Source organism: Lepeophtheirus salmonis, chromosome 8 (assembly GCF_016086655.4).
Source record: "Lepeophtheirus salmonis chromosome 8, UVic_Lsal_1.4, whole genome shotgun sequence".
NCBI lineage: Eukaryota > Metazoa > Arthropoda > Copepoda > Siphonostomatoida > Caligidae > Lepeophtheirus > Lepeophtheirus salmonis.
In genome coordinates this window covers 23,339,410-23,357,885 of record NC_052138.2, presented here as the reverse complement: position 1 = coordinate 23,357,885, position 18,476 = coordinate 23,339,410, and the positions used below count along the sequence as shown (strand labels likewise).

Sequence of the window (18,476 nt, the reverse complement as noted above, 5' to 3'; positions counted from 1 at the left end):
AACACATCTTTCCACTGATTGGATGTAATAGGGAAAATCAACCATTTCTAATTTTTAGCCATGATTTAAAGGTCCTCATAAGAAATACTTCGGATAACCGGTGGTGCATTAACTTGACATTCGTGCCATACAATAATCTTGGTGTAGTTTGTTGCATAAAAGTTTACTTATGGTGGTTAAAATATTTTGTTTTTAGTGTTAATTTCAGTTCCCCTAGCTTTTATTATTCTTCGCAATGCCAACTCCCGAATGTTGGCCCACTCATCAAACAACATACTGACAAGTAGGTTTTCTGGGTATGCAAAAAAAAAATATATTTGTTTCAATAACAGGGTCCAAAAAAGACCTAAGATTTATTGGTAAAAATCTAGAGCAACAAATCTGCTAAAAAAAGGTGCTTAGGTCTATCCTTAAAAGACGTTTTTTGATTGATTCGGAACCACACTGGATCGTAGACTTTAATCACGTAGTTGACAAGCACTTGCAAGTTTTTGATGGATTATGAGTACTTGCATAAAGGATTAGCAGTTGTGAGTCATCTTGAGTGTGCTAATTTTCCAGGTTTATAAATTTTCAGCTCAGGAGAACAGCAACCAATTGAAATGGATTCACATATTTTATACAGATATTTTAGATCAACACTTAGTTAATTGACCAAATTATTCAGCAAGTTAGGCAAATTACCAGTCACGTTTACGTCTTCATAGATTTTAAATTATATTTATAAAATAATACCGCCCAAAAAGGAATGACAGTTTCATTTTCACAGCCAGCCAATCGTTTTCAATTTGGTCTGGAATATTCTTTAGGACCCAAAGTGCCACCATCTAAACTCAAAAATAAATGGCAAAGGACTAACTCATTGGCATAAAACATAAAAATGCACCATTGTAACGGTATCTCTAAATATTGAATCCCACCACCTTTCCAGCCAGTATTAAGTTACAGTTTCGTCAAATCTAACGTAAATTATGTCCTTTAAATTTCAACCTTGTCCCTCTAATATATTTGTGATCGAAATAAAAATGGCCCTACTTGTAACACGACTTGGCATTGTGTATCGAAAATAAAATGATCCAGGTTCTGATAAAACTTAGATGTGATCTTGTATAACTTCTTTGTGATGGTAACGATCCCTATTGACTTATGAATCCGAATTTTGTCTTTTTGTCCATCAAAGTAAATACATCTAATGACAACTCCTTCAGAAGCTTTTGAAGCTTCTACGCGAGCTTTTAGATACTGTTCTGTGAATTTTGTTTTTATCAATAACCAGAGTTGAATTTTCGACAGAAACTAAGCCAAAGTGAGTCAAAACTGCAGATGCAACAGTAGCAATAGATCCTGTCGATAAACTGTATCTATGGGAGAACTGGGAAAAGAGAGGCAAGTCGTGAATATTTCCTATAGGTAGTAATTGTTTTATACACGTAAAATAAATTATAATACTCACACCTACTACGAATGCGCTAGTGTGTTTGGTGGGGCTAAAATAAAATAAAAACTCACTTTTGGGTATGTAAATTTTATGCTAAAACTGGAAAAAGCTGTACCTTTGCATTTTCATATAGATAAATTTAATTTCACTTTAGTATACCTAACAGAAACTTTTCTACTCCCGTCAACCACAACTGAACTAGTGTGATTGGTGGGGACCAAGGTTAATAGAAATATACAAAGTTATAAATAGGTTACTAAATTTGGTAATTCTGTAGAGAAAAACGTATGAAAGGAGAGGGGGGGGGGAGAATGACTTATGGTATTATTGTTTAAAATACTGATGTGATTATCAGCTCCCTTCTTTATTATGATTTTTGAGGGTATAACGAAAGTATTTATTAGCAAAATGGTTAATAAAGATATACTACGTATAATTGACTTAGACGTTTTTTTTTCGTTACAGTAGATTTGAAAACGTCATACTCCATGAAATTGTAATTCATTGTGAACCATATTCTGAGAATAGTAATTAATGAAACGATAAAGGAGAGTATTTCGAAATATATTTGAAGTTCCAAATTTAAAAAGAAGGCTTAAATTAAATATAATCTACATACTAAAAAAATAAATCATCAAACATTTATGTTAAATATACAAAATTAAACAATTGTAATTATATAACTAATAATAACAATAAATTATAAATACCAAATATTAAAATAATAGATTGATCCAAATAATATTTTCTTGTTCTGACATAAATTCAGTTAAATATGTCATAACTTTAAGTTGCTAAATACAAGCCAGACGTGGAGTTTAATCAAAAAGAGCATTATCCTTTTTTCCAAATGTGGAAGTTGCTATATACAATTGTGCACAGGATAGATATCGATGAGATCTAAATAATTATTAATAATAAAGTAAATGTCAAAATCATAAAATTAGACAATAAATATACTAATAAAATAAATGTTAGAATGAAATCTATCATAAAGATTTAGAGCAAAAGCTAATTATGTAGTAATGTCCAGAGATATTAATCCTTATTAAGAGCATCGAAAAATATTTCCCCCCGTTATTTATGCTTATATAACAACATATCATGAAGGATACACACAATTGCTAATTATAATGCTATACCCAACGCAACTAAGTGAAGAAACTAATGTCAGAAAAACTAGTTGCGAACCATCCAAAGCTACTACCCCGTTATTGTGAACATTTAATCACTTGTTTTTGCCATTTAATGAGTTGTGTATCATAATTCTTGATAATTTTAGCTAAAATAGAATCATATTTTATGATTAGATTTTTTTTTTTTTTAAAAAATACTGAATACAAAATTACTTTCGTATTTGGTGTGGATGACTCTAAACATGCTGAAAATTATCTTAACTTCACAATTTACAATGGGGTTATTTCTATAAATGACATCACTACCAACATCCTCCATTAATTAATTATGGTTCCTCGGGAAGGGAAAAATTTACCAGTGTATTTTTCCATAAATTTTTTGAACATAGGATGATTAGCCATGGATAAGGTTATATTACATACAATAAGCATCGTTGTATGATCAAAGTTAAAGTCTGACTTGATGTATTCATCGTTAACTTGATTTTATAGATGAATACCCATACTCTTGTTATGAGATGAGGATAATGAATGGCGTGTAATTCTCGACAGGGGACTAAAGGCACATTTATATCGACACATCCGCAAGTTTCTTACTGTTTCTCATCCGGTAAGTATTTTCCAAATTCCTGGGCCTCCATTTTCATAAATCCAGACAGAAGGCGACGTTATTTTAGGCATTTTATTCAGTTCTCTATCGACTATCAGCATATAATATTATATTATTATTGAATAATAAAGGCGGAATGGCAGGAAAAGGAAGGGGAACCAGATATAGATATTTTTTCAAATTTTAAAACTTTGGCTTCATGAAACACATCAAGCCCGCCTCTAACATTCCATTCTATATAACAAAGGGGAGGTTGTCAAGACTTTTAATTATATATATTTGATATACATTGGGGGTATGCCCAGACCCTTGTTAAGGTACACCCAGGGCCTTATTAGGGTCTGTAAATGCCTTCTTGAACATAACCCCCTCCAGTTTATAACAACTGGGATTACTCTCAACTTCTAAATTAAAGTGGTAAGACAGATTTAGAAATTTTATTATTGATTTTTTAAAATAAACCGACCCTTCAAACCGACACTTTTCATCTTCACATTCATCTAGCGTACATTTGTCGGATAAAATGGTTGGTCTGCTATATAAATCACATTATCTTGGTGGACAATAAGACCTAGTTTCAATACTGAGCTTTGTACGGAACCACATTATCCTTGGTGAATTTTAAGCTTCTTTGCCACAGGAAGCGCTATATCATGTCTTTGTAAGCGCCCCGTGAACCTTAGGGCGCGTGTGTAGAATGTGGATCAAATTCTTGACTTTGTCCGCACAGGACTCGCAGTTACTGCCCCCCCCCCTAATATTTTAACCCGTGCAATTTCAAACACTTTATAACAGAACCTACAATAATCTGGAATTTCCAAGTAAGAAATATTCATGCTTCTTGTCAGCACAAAGGAAATTTTTTGATGTCCCTGCTGACAAGACTTGATCCCCTGTGTATCCAATTTTGCGTAGAGGGCTTTCTTGTACAGTTCTGGTCTTCGATCGATGGAGGATTACGAAAGTCCTCCGATCTGCACATTTTTAATTTCAAGAAGCTGTTGATTGAACTAGCAGAATTTGTAGAGTTTAATTGCAGGATTGATCATGTTTCAGGAAAATTAAACCATACTGTGGATATTCTTTCGTGAAACATCAACAACATCCAATTAAGCCCCGCTTTTCTTCAAGATGTCAATAACAATCAAAGACTCCATGATCCTAAATTGTTCAATTGACGAATTATTCATTCAAGCCACAAAGATAATCATCTGAGATTCAAAATGACACTAAGGAGGGTATCACTTTTCTATGCTTGGCTTAAGTTACGTTCTGATGTTAAAAAATTCACTGAAAAATACATTGCCTACGTACCTACGAGCGTTGAAAGATACAATAGGTGTGCGAAGAATATTATTTAATAAAAGTTTAATCAAATATCCTTTTTTATTATAATAAACTACCAGGTTTAGTTCTTGACATTATATATAAATATTACAATGAATAATTAATACATTTATTGTAGAAGTATGCTCCAAAAAGAAAGATGCCGGGTTAAAAATATATGCATAAGATGTTTAAAATCCAGGAAAACAGGGTACGTTTGCAATATGTACATGCTGCCAGAATGAATTCAAGGTGCATAATTCACTATTAACTTGCCTGAAAAACAAATTAAGGACCAAACCTTTGGATTTCAAAACTTTCGGTAAGAAATAATCCACCGATAAGAGACCCTTGAAGAGAAAAATGAAAGTAAAAACACAGATTTCACAAACATTGCAAAATTAATTAAGGTAACTTCAGCAATTACTTCTCAAAGCAAGAAATCTGGTCGAAAGAAGCCCAAGAATTAGTTTGATTTGTATAAAGTGAATGATTATCCTACAAATATCCAAAAATCGGATATTCATGATTCTAATAAAGTTGTTAATTTATATGACAATTACAGCTGTCATTTGGGTAATTCACGGGGGATTCACTTAGGTAAAATAAACAAATCCATTACGGGTTACCAATTATAAGGGTATATTAGGTATTTTTTGTGTTATTTGATGAATCCATCTACTCATCAATTAATTAAATTACGAGCATTAATCGACTCAGGGTAAAATGCATCACTTTCCAAAAAAGATACAGCATTGAAATTAAAATTAATTGGTGAACCCATGATTTTAAAAGTGAATGTGGCAGGTGATCACAATATTGCTATGCAGGAATTGAATGTAGTATGAGTATTGGCAATAAATTTTTGTCAGAAATCATAACAGCTACAACTATAAAAGAAATTGGAGAAACTCTTCACTCTGTAGTAATCAATCCTAAGAATTATGATCACTTAAAAGACATCCAGTTCACAGAAAGTTATCCGATTAAAGTTAAAACACTATTTCAACTTCTGATCGCTTAACCCTACTACTCTCAACTAATGGAGAAAGAAAAAAGATTTTCTCCACAAATTTCAATTCCATCAGCAAAATTTTCAAAGTTGGTTTGGGTTTTGAGAGGAGTAACAGAAATTGATACGGTTACAAATATAAATGTACAAATCTCTCATCAATTTAACTACATGAATCTTGAATTAGAAACTATATATAAAGATAGTGTTGAAACTTTTAACTTTAACAAATATTGGTCCAGAGAAAATGAAGATATAAGTTAACATGAACCTGATAATAAATTGTTCTCAGCTATAGACTTCTAAGCAGAACAACACATGAAAGAAACAGCACTGTATGATTCCACAGAAAAATGCTGGTTTGTTGAAATGCCCTGGAAAGATCCTAATACAGAAAGTCATTTAATAACAGATTATTATAACAAACCATTGGCAAATGGCTTTCTCGAAAATGGTTCTGAATAAAGTTAAATCAGAACATCTATCATTAGTGGATGACGCTTATAATGAATTTGTTGAAAACAGATTTGCGGGAAAAATTCCAAGGCAACAACAAAAAATAATAATCACCCAACCTATATTTTGACGAGTCGTCCTGAATGAACGTATGAATTTTGAGAAATCAGAAAATAGGAAACTTACATTAAGTAAATTTTTGTTATTAGGTCCAAATATAATTCAACAATTTGACCCAAATGTAAAAGATCACTGGTAGAGATATGGTATCACTTGCAAGTAAAGTATTTGACACACAAGGATATGTATCACCGTTTATAATTAAATTCAAACAAATCCTACTTATGTTATGGAACAATAACACTTCTTGAGTTTTATAACCTATTGCAAAAACAATAAAAGAGGATAGTGGGAAACTCATCCCCGATCCTATCACTCAAGATGCTGTACAAATCAGGACAGAATAAACTCACGTCACCTATTATATATAATATAAGCCTATGTATACCAGGTGTAGAAAAAGTAATGAGACCTTCTAAAAATACAGCTTTGAATAGGTCTTGTTGATTAAATCTTAAAGTTCCGAATATTTTTGAATAGCTTAGATTCTAAGCCTTTGATTGATGTAGATGTTGTAAACAAAAATTATTTATATGTCACGATGTATACAAGAAGAACCATCATAGACAATTAAATTGGGACGGGGAGGACCACCTTGGACATCATGAAGGCCTTAAACGTCAGCAAAGCCACAGTCTGTCGGGTGAGAAATAGTTTGGCTGATAGGGACAATCTTAAGGACAACCCCAAGAGTGACCTTATGTTTCCACCATAGTGAAGCCCGAATCTTGGAGGTTTTTATGGTCAACCTAACAATGAAAATGTCAGAGTACGCCTAGAAGAAAAAAAACAGCAAAAGGGTAAAAAAAATTTCGGATAAAAGGACCTTTACCGTTGACCACGTCTACAACAAACAAAATGGTCGGGTTGTATGCTTTGGCAAGGCTCACAACAGTATCAGGACAGTCACCAAGAACAAACTTCCGCCCTCTTTGATGATGTTTGGGGTTATGGCATCACCTGGAGAAAAGATTATTCCAATTTGGTTTCCTGTTGGATACTGGTTACCCGCAGGTGACTATTTGATGGTGTTGAAGGAAAATGTGGTCTCCAAGACCATGATGAAGTCCACAAAGTCTGCTGTATTTCAGCAGGACGGGGCTTCAGTCCATACTGCTAATATTGTACAAGAGTGGATGTGGTAGCAAAATGAACTTTTTGTCCAAGAACCTTTTTGGCCCCCTCAGAGCCCAGATCTGAATCTGAATTTGGTCTGAGAGATGAATATTGATGCTCTGAAGACCTCTGTTAACCAGGAGTGAGGATCATGAAAAAGGACTACGTGTGCAAGGGTTCCGGAGGCGGTTGGAGGATATCATTGAGGTTGATGGTAGCCAAATTACATACTAATGTGTATGGTTATATTATTTAAAAAAAATGTTCTTTGTACAACATCATCCTGATAAATTATGAGTATTTTAATGACTACTTAGAGGCAGATCTCAGTAATTTTTGTATACCCGGTATAAATAATAATATGACATGTTGATAATTTTTGGGCTAAGTCCCTCCTCCCAAAAAATGATGAAAGCAAGCAACAGCCCTTCTCATAAAATAGCTTTATTTCCGAATTGTTTTTTTATATCGAATAAATACGCCAATATGTAAAAATTAAGTAGTTTAAACTAATTGCAGTGGTAAAATAATAACTATTCTAAATAATGAATTTACTATATAATGTAACTATTAGTATGGGCTGATTTCAAAATATTTTTTGATCCCATATCACTTATATTTATTTTTCCGATCTAATATTTTACAAATGATCAGATGTGCCCCTGTATCCCAGAATATACTTATTTTCTTTTGTCACAATTGGTTAGCTTTTTTGCCAACATATTCATATTCTAAGGATACAATATTTTAAAAAAATCAAAACAAAATATTTATTAGTTGTGTTACGTTGGTCCTTATTGACGGGACTGAAGATTACAGTCCCCTCCAGTTCAGCCAAGAATATCATTCCTAAAACTTATAAAGTACGGCCTTAGATGATGTCACTGAACTTTATTTTCTTCTTTTTTTTAATCAGTTCTGGCACTGAGGACCTCTTGTACTTATTCTATATTTATAAATAACATAATTATAAGCTATTTTGTTGATTGAGTGGCTGTTTATCTCTTTTTTGTCGATTTGATGTGGAATATGACTGAAAGTTAAGTTTTAAAAATTTATGAATAATTTAATACCAAATTTTCAAATCGATACCCAAGAGTATAGTGATAACTGGGATAATATGGGCCTCTGGGTAATATAAGACACCCTAATATACATTTTACTATTCATTCTATAGTTATTTTGTTTGAACTGTGACAACACATAAATGACATCATAATACTGGAGACAAGTAAGCGTAGGTTTAAGTACATTCGCTACAAACTTTTGGAGTAATTTCCTAGTTCTTCTACTCTTTTAGAGGGGTTAAACTGTTTAATAATCAAATTACCCACAATTATTTTACAAAGAACATAAAATGAACACTCTATTGGAAATTTTATAGATTACCCGGGTATTTTGCAGAATGCTTGATTTTCATATTGCCCATAACATACATAAATTATAAAATAATGATTGTCAATTTATATAAGGTGTAACAACAAGCTTGTGTAGCTAAAGCTCAGTGCGTCATATTAAATGAGGGGAGTACATATATTTAGGGTCGTAAATCCTAAGCCTTTTTTAGGACCTGAACAATGTTTATTTTTATTTCTGAAGCTGTTATTATTAATTTTTCATTTTTGAGGAGAGAAAATCTAAGTATTGAGTAAGTACGTGGAACTGTGAAAATATAAAACAGAGCGTACCACTGAGGATTTGATGGAGATTTTATCAAATTATTTATTTGCTATCTTCTAGTTCTAGCATTTATAGTATCAATAATTTATTGATATAAAGCAAATTTTGTCTGTTGTTTGGTCTTACGGCGCCTAATAATTTTTAAGACCTTTCGGAAACATCCAATGCCTTTTTCTATAAAATAACTATCTCTCTGAATGGTACAAAATACCGAATATATTTAATAAATATTATGATTCTCAAAACTTAATTTCAAATGACTACATAAAAGAGAAATAAAACCGAATAAAACTTTTTGTTTTGAAACTCTACTTATGGGAAATTAATAATTATGTCAAACAATCTGAGAATTTTAATAAACCAAATACATGACGTGTTTTTATTTAATTGTAATTAACTTATGAATTTAATAACCTAGTTAAAGACGTGTATACATACTTACAATTATTTTAAAAGAAAATTAAGGGAAAAAAATGTTTGAGGGATATTAGATTTTTTAAGCTGTGCTACGGAATTATGTATTAATTTGGTGTACTATATAGGAGAGTTTACATCATGCGCATGCAGCTATTAGTGCATGGGGAATTCCCAACTGAAGGCAAAATAACAAGAGCGAATAGGTGAATGAGAAAGAAGAAGCTAGCTAGAAAAAGAAGAGTAGATCATCGGTGAGAGAGAGAGAGCGAAGACGTACATAATACATACGTAGGATATTAGTTAGGGGGAAAGAAAAGGAAAAGAAAAGAAAAAGAAGAGATCCTAAAAAGCAGAATAGAACTGAATTGGAGGAGAAGGAATTAAGAAAATGGATGAGCAATCTGTAAGTTTTCCCTGATTTTGAGTAATTATTTAATTAATTGGACAATAATTCTTATTTTTCTACATAGGAGGTTCAGCAGTTGGAAGTCCTGTGTAAGCAATTGTACGAGTCTCAGGAGGCAAGTCTTCGCTCGGAGGCAGAAAAAGCCCTCGTCAACTTTCAAAACAGTCCTGACAGTTTAAACAAATGCCAACTTCTCCTTGATCGAAGCGATTCACCGTATTCCCAACTACTGGCCACCACCACACTAACTAAATTAATATCCAGAACGGTCCAAGTTCTCTCTCTCCAACAGAAAATTGACATTCGTAAGGATCTTTGGAGCTGCATCCAACTCCCTCATTCCAATTTCTGCCCTTTTTCAAATCCTCCTTAAACATCAAACATGGAAGAACATAGCCTCATCCATGAGATGTCTCCCAGCCCCATTTATGTATAAAACACTCCACTCTTCATTCTAGCTGTCAAATTCCATTCATTTCCCTGCAAACAAATCTATTTTAATGCGTTTACTTCTATTAAATTCATCTACCTATCAACAATACAAATAATATTCCATTTCTATATAATAATTGTACTTCTCTAGATCTAAAATGATTACGTACAAATTAAATGACCCATGAGTGTCACTCTCTTTTTTCCCTCCTCATGGTCATAATATCATGTCAATGGCTCTAAATATTTTTTGAATTAGTTTAACAATAAGAGAAGTATATAAAAGGATAAGTACTATTTTACTTCCATATTGCATCTATTCATTAAAATATTGGGGGCACATTTTTCTTATTTGTATTATAATTATGTTTAATAGGAATATGTAAATACATACATATGTGCAGCGTCAAGATAACAACAGTCTTGAGAAAAATCAAGAAAAGAAGAACATACAAATTTATTTTAATTACTTCATATATACGTACAGCCCAATATTTCATAGAAATCCTTGAGTCAATTGAGGCTTTGTATTTAAATTTCTGGGATGAGTCAAAAATCCCAGGAATTTTAGCTATAGTTTAAAACCTTTATTTGATTTAAGAGACTTATATTGGCCCCTTTCAGATATAACCTATTAACTTCTCTTTTTTTTATTGTGACAGTTTGCGGTGCTTCGCCAGGATTAATATGAATAATTTATTGATAGAAGTTAACGTTAATTCGTCAAAAAATACAAATGTAGTCCATACTTCATTTTGAGAAGAATCATTATAGCTTGTTTTTGTGTGTGACGGGGATCACATATTAAAACAAATTATTTTATATATGTATATTTTTAGATGCATTGTAACCCTTGAAGAAGCTTAGTATTTGATATTTATCAAAGATAATACTGTTCAATTGTTGTTATTGAGGATAATCATATTAGATATACCTATAAACAGATCTAGAGGATGTAAATGTTTACCTTCCCTTCTTTGTTTCTTTTCAGGGAATTATGTTTTAACATACTTATATAATCAACCAAAGTTAACACCTTTTGTGGTGCAAGGACTAGTTACTTTATTTGCTCGCATAACGAAATTAGGATGGTTTGACACGAAAGAAGATAATTATGTTTTTCGAAAAGTAATTGAGGATATTACGAAATTCCTACAGGGTTCTTCTGCAGATCATTGTATGATGGGGGTTCAACTACTCTCTCAATTAACTTGTGAAATGAATCAAGTAAGTGAAGCTGATGCAAATCGTTCACTCACGAAACATCGCAAAATCGCATCTTCCTTCAGAGATACACATTTATTTGAAATATTTCAATTGTCTTGCACCTTACTGCGGACAGCATATGACAATCGTAAAAACTTAAATTTTAACGATGAATCACAGGTACGCATTTATTTTTTAATTATAATATAAATTATCAATGACACATTTCATCATTTTTTATGTATAGCATGAACTCCTAAAACAACTTTTAAGGTTAGCACATAATTGTCTAACATTTGATTTTATTGGAACATCGACGGATGAATCTGCAGATGATCTTTGTACAGTGCAGATTCCTTCATCTTGGAGATCTGCCTTTTTAGACTTTTCTACTCTTCAGTTGTTTTTTGATCTCTATGGTGCGTTACCTTACACAATTTCTCCCTTAGCCATTTCTTGTCTTGTTCAAATCGCGTCTGTGCGTCGATCACTGTTTAGCAATACAGAAAGACCAAAATTTCTGGATCAACTTGTCAGTGGTGTCCGAGAAATCCTTCAAAATCCTACTGGATTAACTGATCCTAATAATTATCATGAATTTTGTAGACTATTGGCTCGTTTAAAGTCTAATTATCAGTTGGGAGAATTAGTCTTGGTAAGCTATTACCCAGACGCTATCAGGTTAATGGCGAAATTCACCGTCGAAAGTCTAAGACTATGGCAATTTGCACCAAATAGTATTCATTATTTGTTATCTCTTTGGCAACGTATGGTAGCCTCAACACCCTATGTAAAATCATCTGAACCACATCTTATAGAGACTTATACTCCAGAAGTTACTCAAGCCTATATAACATCGAGACTTGAATCTGTTGAGGTCGTAATACGGTGAGAAAATTAATTTTAAGCAGATTTTCTTAAACAATATTATCTAATTTTCAGTGATAACCTTGAAGATCCTTTGGATGATACTGGAATGGTATCCCAACAATTAGAACAACTTTCTGTTATTGGTCGATGCGAGTACACAAAGACTTGTACACTTTTAGTACAGTTATTCAATTCCGCCGCCTCATCTTATCAAGAAATGATCTCGAATATGAATACTCCGAAAATTGAAATAACAATTCAAGAAAGCCGTCTTTCTTGGCTTGTTTATATCATTGGTGCTTCTGTTGGGGGTCGAGGATCTTTTAATAGTAATGATGGGCATGATGCAATGGATGGAGAATTAGTTTGTCGAGTTTTACAATTGATGAACTTGACAGATTCGCGCCTTGTTGGTCAGGTATGATAACACTATCATAATTGTATGTATTCCATTTATTTTGTATTTCTATTCTATTTAATTGTTTAGGGAGGCTGTGAAAAACTTGAGTTGGCATTATTGAGCTTTTTTGAACAATTTCGTAAAATATATGTGGGTGATCAAGTTCAAAAAACTGTCAAAATATATAGAAGGCTTTCTGAAGTCTTGGGACTCAACGACGAGTCAATGATATTATCCGTGATCGTGAGGAAAATGTACGACTCCTACAGATTTATTTTCAACTTATTAATATTCGTTTCATTATTTTTAGTATTACGAATCTTAAATATTGGGGTGGATCTGAGCAAATAATATCTAAAACTCTGAATTTACTTTTGGAATTAAGTGTGGGTTATGGAACTGTTCGGAAACTGGTAAAACTCGAAGAAATTGCATTTTTACTGTCTCATCATACAGCTGAGCATTATCCATTCCTTGGTGTTGGCGTACCTGTAACTGAAATGCGTTGTCGAAGTACTTTTTACACCGCACTTGGAAGGCTATTTATGGTTGATCTTGGAGAAGATGAAGAAAAGTTTGATGCATTTATGATTCCTCTTACTCAGTCCTTTGAATCCTTAGGGGCGGTGCTTTCAAATTCGTCTAATGGATATAATTCAGAGGAGGTAAACTATAATTATGAGAATCTCAATGATATACTCAATGATCCTATCCTTTTCAAGGTACGAAAAACTGTGATTGGTTTAGCTCGTGATGTAAAAGGAATTGCTTATGCTTTTAATACTAAAGTATCTTATATGATGTTGTTCGATTGGATATACCCAGCTTATACACCTATCCTTCAAAGAGCAATAGAGATTTGGTACCAAGATCCACAAGTCACCACCCCCATTCTTAAATTATTTGCCGAGTTGGTACAAAATCGTTCTCAAAGATTAATGTTTGATGTGTCTTCCCCAAATGGAATATTATTATTTAGAGAAGCGAGCAAAATTATTTGTTCTTATGGTATGTTACTCTCTTTAATTGCGTAAATGATAGATTTTAAAGTATACAAACGATCCTTACAGGCAGTCGAATTCTCAACTTGAACGTTGGCAAAGAAGATATATATCGTTTAAAATTAAAAGGAATTAGTATTTGCTTTTCCATCATGAAGGCAGCTTTGTGTGGAAGCTATGTTAATTTCGGAGTTTTCCGTTTGTATGGAGATGAAGCTCTGGATAATGCTCTCAATACCTTTGTGAAGTTGGTACTGTCTATTTCTTTGTCGGACCTTTTGGTAATTTATTATATCATCATTTTAATAATTATGATAGTTGAGATAACGTCTTTATCATTGTTCAATTTCAGGAATATCCGAAATTATCTCAAACCTATTACGTTTTATTGGAATGCCTTGCTCAAGATCATATGAATTTCCTCGCTACTATGGAGGCACAAGTTTTCTTGTATATTCTCTCCACAATATCTGAAGGATTAACAGCTATCGGTAAGGTTGATGACCTAATTCTATCTAACAAATCTAATATATTGAATGTAAATCCAGAGAATTATTCAATATTATCCTTCAAAAATGTCATCTCATTTTAAAATAATATTATACATATATAACGATATATTTTTTATATAGATACTATGGTATGTACTGGGTGCTGTACTACACTTGATCACATTGTGACCTATTTATTCAAACAGGTTTCAATGAAGGGTAGGTTATATCTTTATAAATAATTTGCCCTTTAATATTTAGATTTATTTAATGACATTGATAGGGAAAACTCGTAGAGGACAAACCGTCCAAGAAAATGATGCCTTAGTGCAAGCAATTAAAATGAGACCTGAAATCTTACAGCAAATGCTCTCAACAGTTCTTAATATAATAATGTTTGAAGATTGTCGTAATCAATGGAGTATGTCTCGACCACTTCTTGGACTAATATTATTAAATGAAGATTATTTCCAGCAATTTAGAGACCAGGTCTGTTTACTAAGATAATTTAGTTATATATACATATTATAAGTCAATAGAGTGTATTAATCATTGTTAATTGCTAGGTCATACAGTCACAGCTAGCATCGAAGCAAGCTAACATGCAAGTTTGGTTCAAGAATCTGATGGTTGGCATCGAAAGAAATCTCTTAACCAAAAATCGTGATAGGTAAATCATATAATGGATTCTTTTACTGTATTTCCTATTATCCTTATTTTTTATTTATTTAGGTTTACCCAAAATTTGACGACATTCCGTCGTGACATCAACGACGCTTTAAAAGGTTCTAATGTTACAACAAATACAGTAAATGACATGATGACATCATAGTCCATCAAGAATAAACTATTATCGTTTTACTTGAACTCTGATTTCTTCATTACTCTTTTTGTCTTAACTCCTTCAAACTTGCAGTTTTTCATTTGATAAAAAAAAAGTTTACTAGTCTCGAGAGAAAATTAAAAAAGTGAAGGGAGAATTCAACATAAAAAACACAACAACATTGGTACAGCGAGTTTTTGGCTGTGAAACTATTATTTACCAGAATGCAAAGAAAAATGATGATGAAATACTTCGACGACATTCCTACGTGTGTTGGTACAAAATATGGGACATTAAAAAAAAAAAATAATATGAAAATAGATAAAAGACGATAAAGCTTGACACTCTAGTTGTTCACCAATGTTGATATATATGTATAAATGATAATGCGGTTATATTATTTTTGAACTACGAATGAACGAATTTGTGGGTTTCTGGCCAATTTTACAGATATTTTTGTCGTATATTTATTTATATAATAACTCTATATATGCTAAAATTCTCATCTTGCTATTCTTCATATAATCATTACCTACCAAAGTTTACCAAACAAATATATTAAATATTAAAGTTGCAGATTGATTTAGGAATGTACTATAAATAATATGGGGAAGAGGAATAAGGATTACTATTATCATCTATAATTTTGTAAGTCTTTATGTTGAATCCCAAAGATGTATTTACTCTAATGAAATAATATACTCGACACACTATCTGCGAAGGATATTGTTTTTATTAATATTTTTACCTTCTTGTTCGAGTTGTGAAAAAGGAATAAATTTTGATGTGTATAATATGAAAATATCAAAAGTGTCATAACTTTGAGAGAGAGATATATATATAAGACACAATTTGTCTAAATCGACGTAAGTTACAAGAAAACACAATTTTATCGGCCCCTTAAGAGAATCCTGCAAAATATAACAGATGGTTGGTTTATTTTTGCTTGTTTCCCTGCTTAAATAAAAGAAAACAGAAAATTAGTTACTAGCCTCCATTCTACTTACTTCAATTATATCGGAGAATCTATTGAATAGGCTATATCTTTGGATCTAAGGAGTTAAAAAAAATTGAAAAATTTTGTATTGTAAATTAAAAGTAATATAAATATTGAATCTGAAAGAAATAATCCTTTGGACTTTATTTAATGAAACAACTTCAGTTTTTTTAACAACAAGCTATTATAGGGTAACTGATGTAGATTAACCATCTAACTGGTTTTATTTATGGTTAAAAAAGAAAAAAATGTACATGTTTTATCAACGTGTCGATAGAAAGTGCTTCCTTATAACTTACTTATATTTATCAGCTTAAAAGAAATGTGTCATTTTTTCCACTCGTGTCACATTGCCTTTTTTTTCTTTCCCACGTTTTCCTATTACTGTAAGTTATATCTCAATAGTTGTTTGAACCAAGGACCACATACCTTGAAGCTATTGGATTCATTGTCCAGTTTCTTACTTTGCATTATTTTTAGTGCGACAATACTGCATTCTCTTTCACTTCTCTTCAACTATTGAAACTGGTAAGCAAGAAGGAAAATATTATAGAGTTAAGTCCACCATATTAGGTCCCCCTCAAGTTAGCAGAGCCTAACATTACATACCTAATAAATAATGGCAAATAAATACACACTTATACGAATAGTAGTAAAGTCTAATAACAGAAACAAAAAACTATCCAATATAAATATATTCAGGGCTTCTTTTAATCTTGACTTTTTCCCCCGAACCAGTCGTTCTGATTTTATCTATAGTCGTGGATCTACGTACTTTATCTTCATTCAATTCATGTTAGCTTCATTTTTTAGAGTTTTGAACCTTTTTTCAACGATTGTTGAAGACTTAAGGTTATAATGAAGGATTTAGTCTCGCAATAAAGACCTTTGGACCTGTAGGATATTCTACGGGTTTTTATTTTATATGTCATTTAATTACTTTTGATTACTCTGTCGATCTGAACCCACACTAAGTCCGAATTTAATAAGTAATTTGGGATAAACGTTATTTTTTTAGTGCTGTCATGACCCGCAGAGAGTGAAAGAAAGTCAATGTTCTTAAAATGCTCTGCTAGGTCGGTAATATACTCGGATTGTGTACTAAGAGAATCGAATTTATCTTCTGTAACCACTACCTGGGGTACCATCATTTCAGTGGAGGTCAAAGCAGTGAAAGGAGCGATGCTATTAGCCTTAGCTAATAATCTAATTACTAGAAGAATGATAGAAGGAGTAGAAAAGCACTCTTTACCACCGGCACGTAAAGCAGTTTTTATCACACAGTGAGATATTTCAACCATTCCATTGGTCTCAGGATGGATATGATGTTGTGCAATGTAGGTGAAAACCAACTAACCGAAACAAATGATAAAGTAACTCTGATGCAAATTGAGGTTCGATCAGTAATAATACATATGTAGTGTTCAACTACACGAGTTGATCTCCTTTGAGACATTGTACCGCTCAGTTTTATTCGGATACTGAATTAAAGTACTAGCCTTCAATTGCCTCGTTTAATTCCGGAAACACTAAACTGCTGACCCCAATATGAGTAAATCTATGCCAAGTACTCAAGTTTCTCACGTAATAGGGTAATTTAAGATTGGTCCCTTCTGGCCGAGCACGCCAAAATCATTGTTCCGGCGTCTCGAAGCGTAAATCAATTAGTATTGTGTCACGGAGGAGTCTGAAAGGTATAATCACCTACTATAGGCGATGGACGAAGGAGTCCTGGATTTTTTTAATTATGAATGTTAGGATACCCCTAGCAGCACCCCCTATTATGATATGAAGGCGATAATTCTGGATGAATATAAAATTTCGACACAAGATAAAATTGAGCGACTTTTTCAGCTGATCGAAGCGCGTTAAAATTATTCTGTTGACGAAATTGTGAGCCTTGTGAGGAGTTACCTCTCCAACATCCGGGATATTCGTGGAGCGGTCATCAAACAAATCCTCGTAAAGAGTCTTCCGGAGGGCCAAAGAGCTGTATTGTCCGTGCCGTTTGCTGATAATAATTTGATGAACTTCATAAGTACCGTCAAATACAATGCGAATGTATCAGAGAAACCTAGTATCCTTCGTGCCATCGAGAGCCGTTTTGGTTCTTCGCTTCTCCCTACTAGTAAACGGATGGAATGATTCTACCATCGGAAATGGGTCATAAAACGACTAAGTACGAAACGCCTTATATTTATTCAAAACTTATTAGTTAAAAAAACCGGGTCAGTTGTTGAGTACCCAACTCGACGTTATAAATCTGTAGTTCATCCAATATAGACGCAGGCTCAATGCTTAATATTCTTTTATTTGTCAGTAGTAATAAAAAACGGCTCCTGGAAACTGAATCTCAGCAGTCCATAGTTCCAAAAACATCCCATTCAAACAATATGGATCGAGCGCCTCCAAGGCTTGTTGCTGCCAACGGAGCTCTCGTATGGTTTGAGAAAATTATGGATCGAATTCGAGCCTGTTGGCCGGATTGAATGGGAGTTTGTTGTGGCAAGCACAGAGTACCGTGTCATTGCTGCCAATT

The 18,476-nt window shown here is 32.9% G+C and overlaps 1 protein-coding gene across 2 annotated transcripts; it reads left to right on the top strand.

The window, feature by feature from the left end:
* The first annotated feature begins 9,466 nt into the window (after nucleotides 1–9,466).
* Ranbp16 (Ran-binding protein 16) lies at nucleotides 9,467–15,661 on the top strand. Of its 2 annotated transcripts, none has more exons than XM_040717364.2 (14): nucleotides 9,467–9,714; nucleotides 9,782–10,022; nucleotides 11,141–11,535; nucleotides 11,603–12,243; nucleotides 12,298–12,643; nucleotides 12,713–12,879; nucleotides 12,936–13,290; nucleotides 13,348–13,633; nucleotides 13,696–13,907; nucleotides 13,979–14,117; nucleotides 14,259–14,336; nucleotides 14,401–14,606; nucleotides 14,684–14,787; nucleotides 14,850–15,661. In XM_040717364.2, exons 1-14 carry the CDS (start codon nucleotides 9,700–9,702, stop codon nucleotides 14,947–14,949), a joined length of 3,285 nt encoding a protein of 1,094 aa, XP_040573298.1. In that variant the 5' UTR covers nucleotides 9,467–9,699; the 3' UTR covers nucleotides 14,950–15,661. The 2 variants fall into 2 exon arrangements, with proteins under 2 accessions (XP_040573298.1, XP_071746650.1); XM_071890549.1 differs by having other exon boundaries at nucleotides 9,550–9,714; nucleotides 9,782–10,147.
* Nucleotides 15,662–18,476: the final 2,815 nt, after the last annotated feature.

What these genes read in the sequence shown, in the direction of transcription:
- Ranbp16 (XM_040717364.2), top strand. An exon ending in TCTGTTGAGGTCGTAATACG is followed by an intron (nt 12,244 to 12,297) that starts GTGAGAAAATTA and finishes TCTAATTTTCAG; the next exon opens with TGATAACCTTGAAGATCCTT. An exon ending in ATTCGCGCCTTGTTGGTCAG is followed by an intron (nt 12,644 to 12,712) that starts GTATGATAACAC and finishes TTAATTGTTTAG; the next exon opens with GGAGGCTGTGAAAAACTTGA.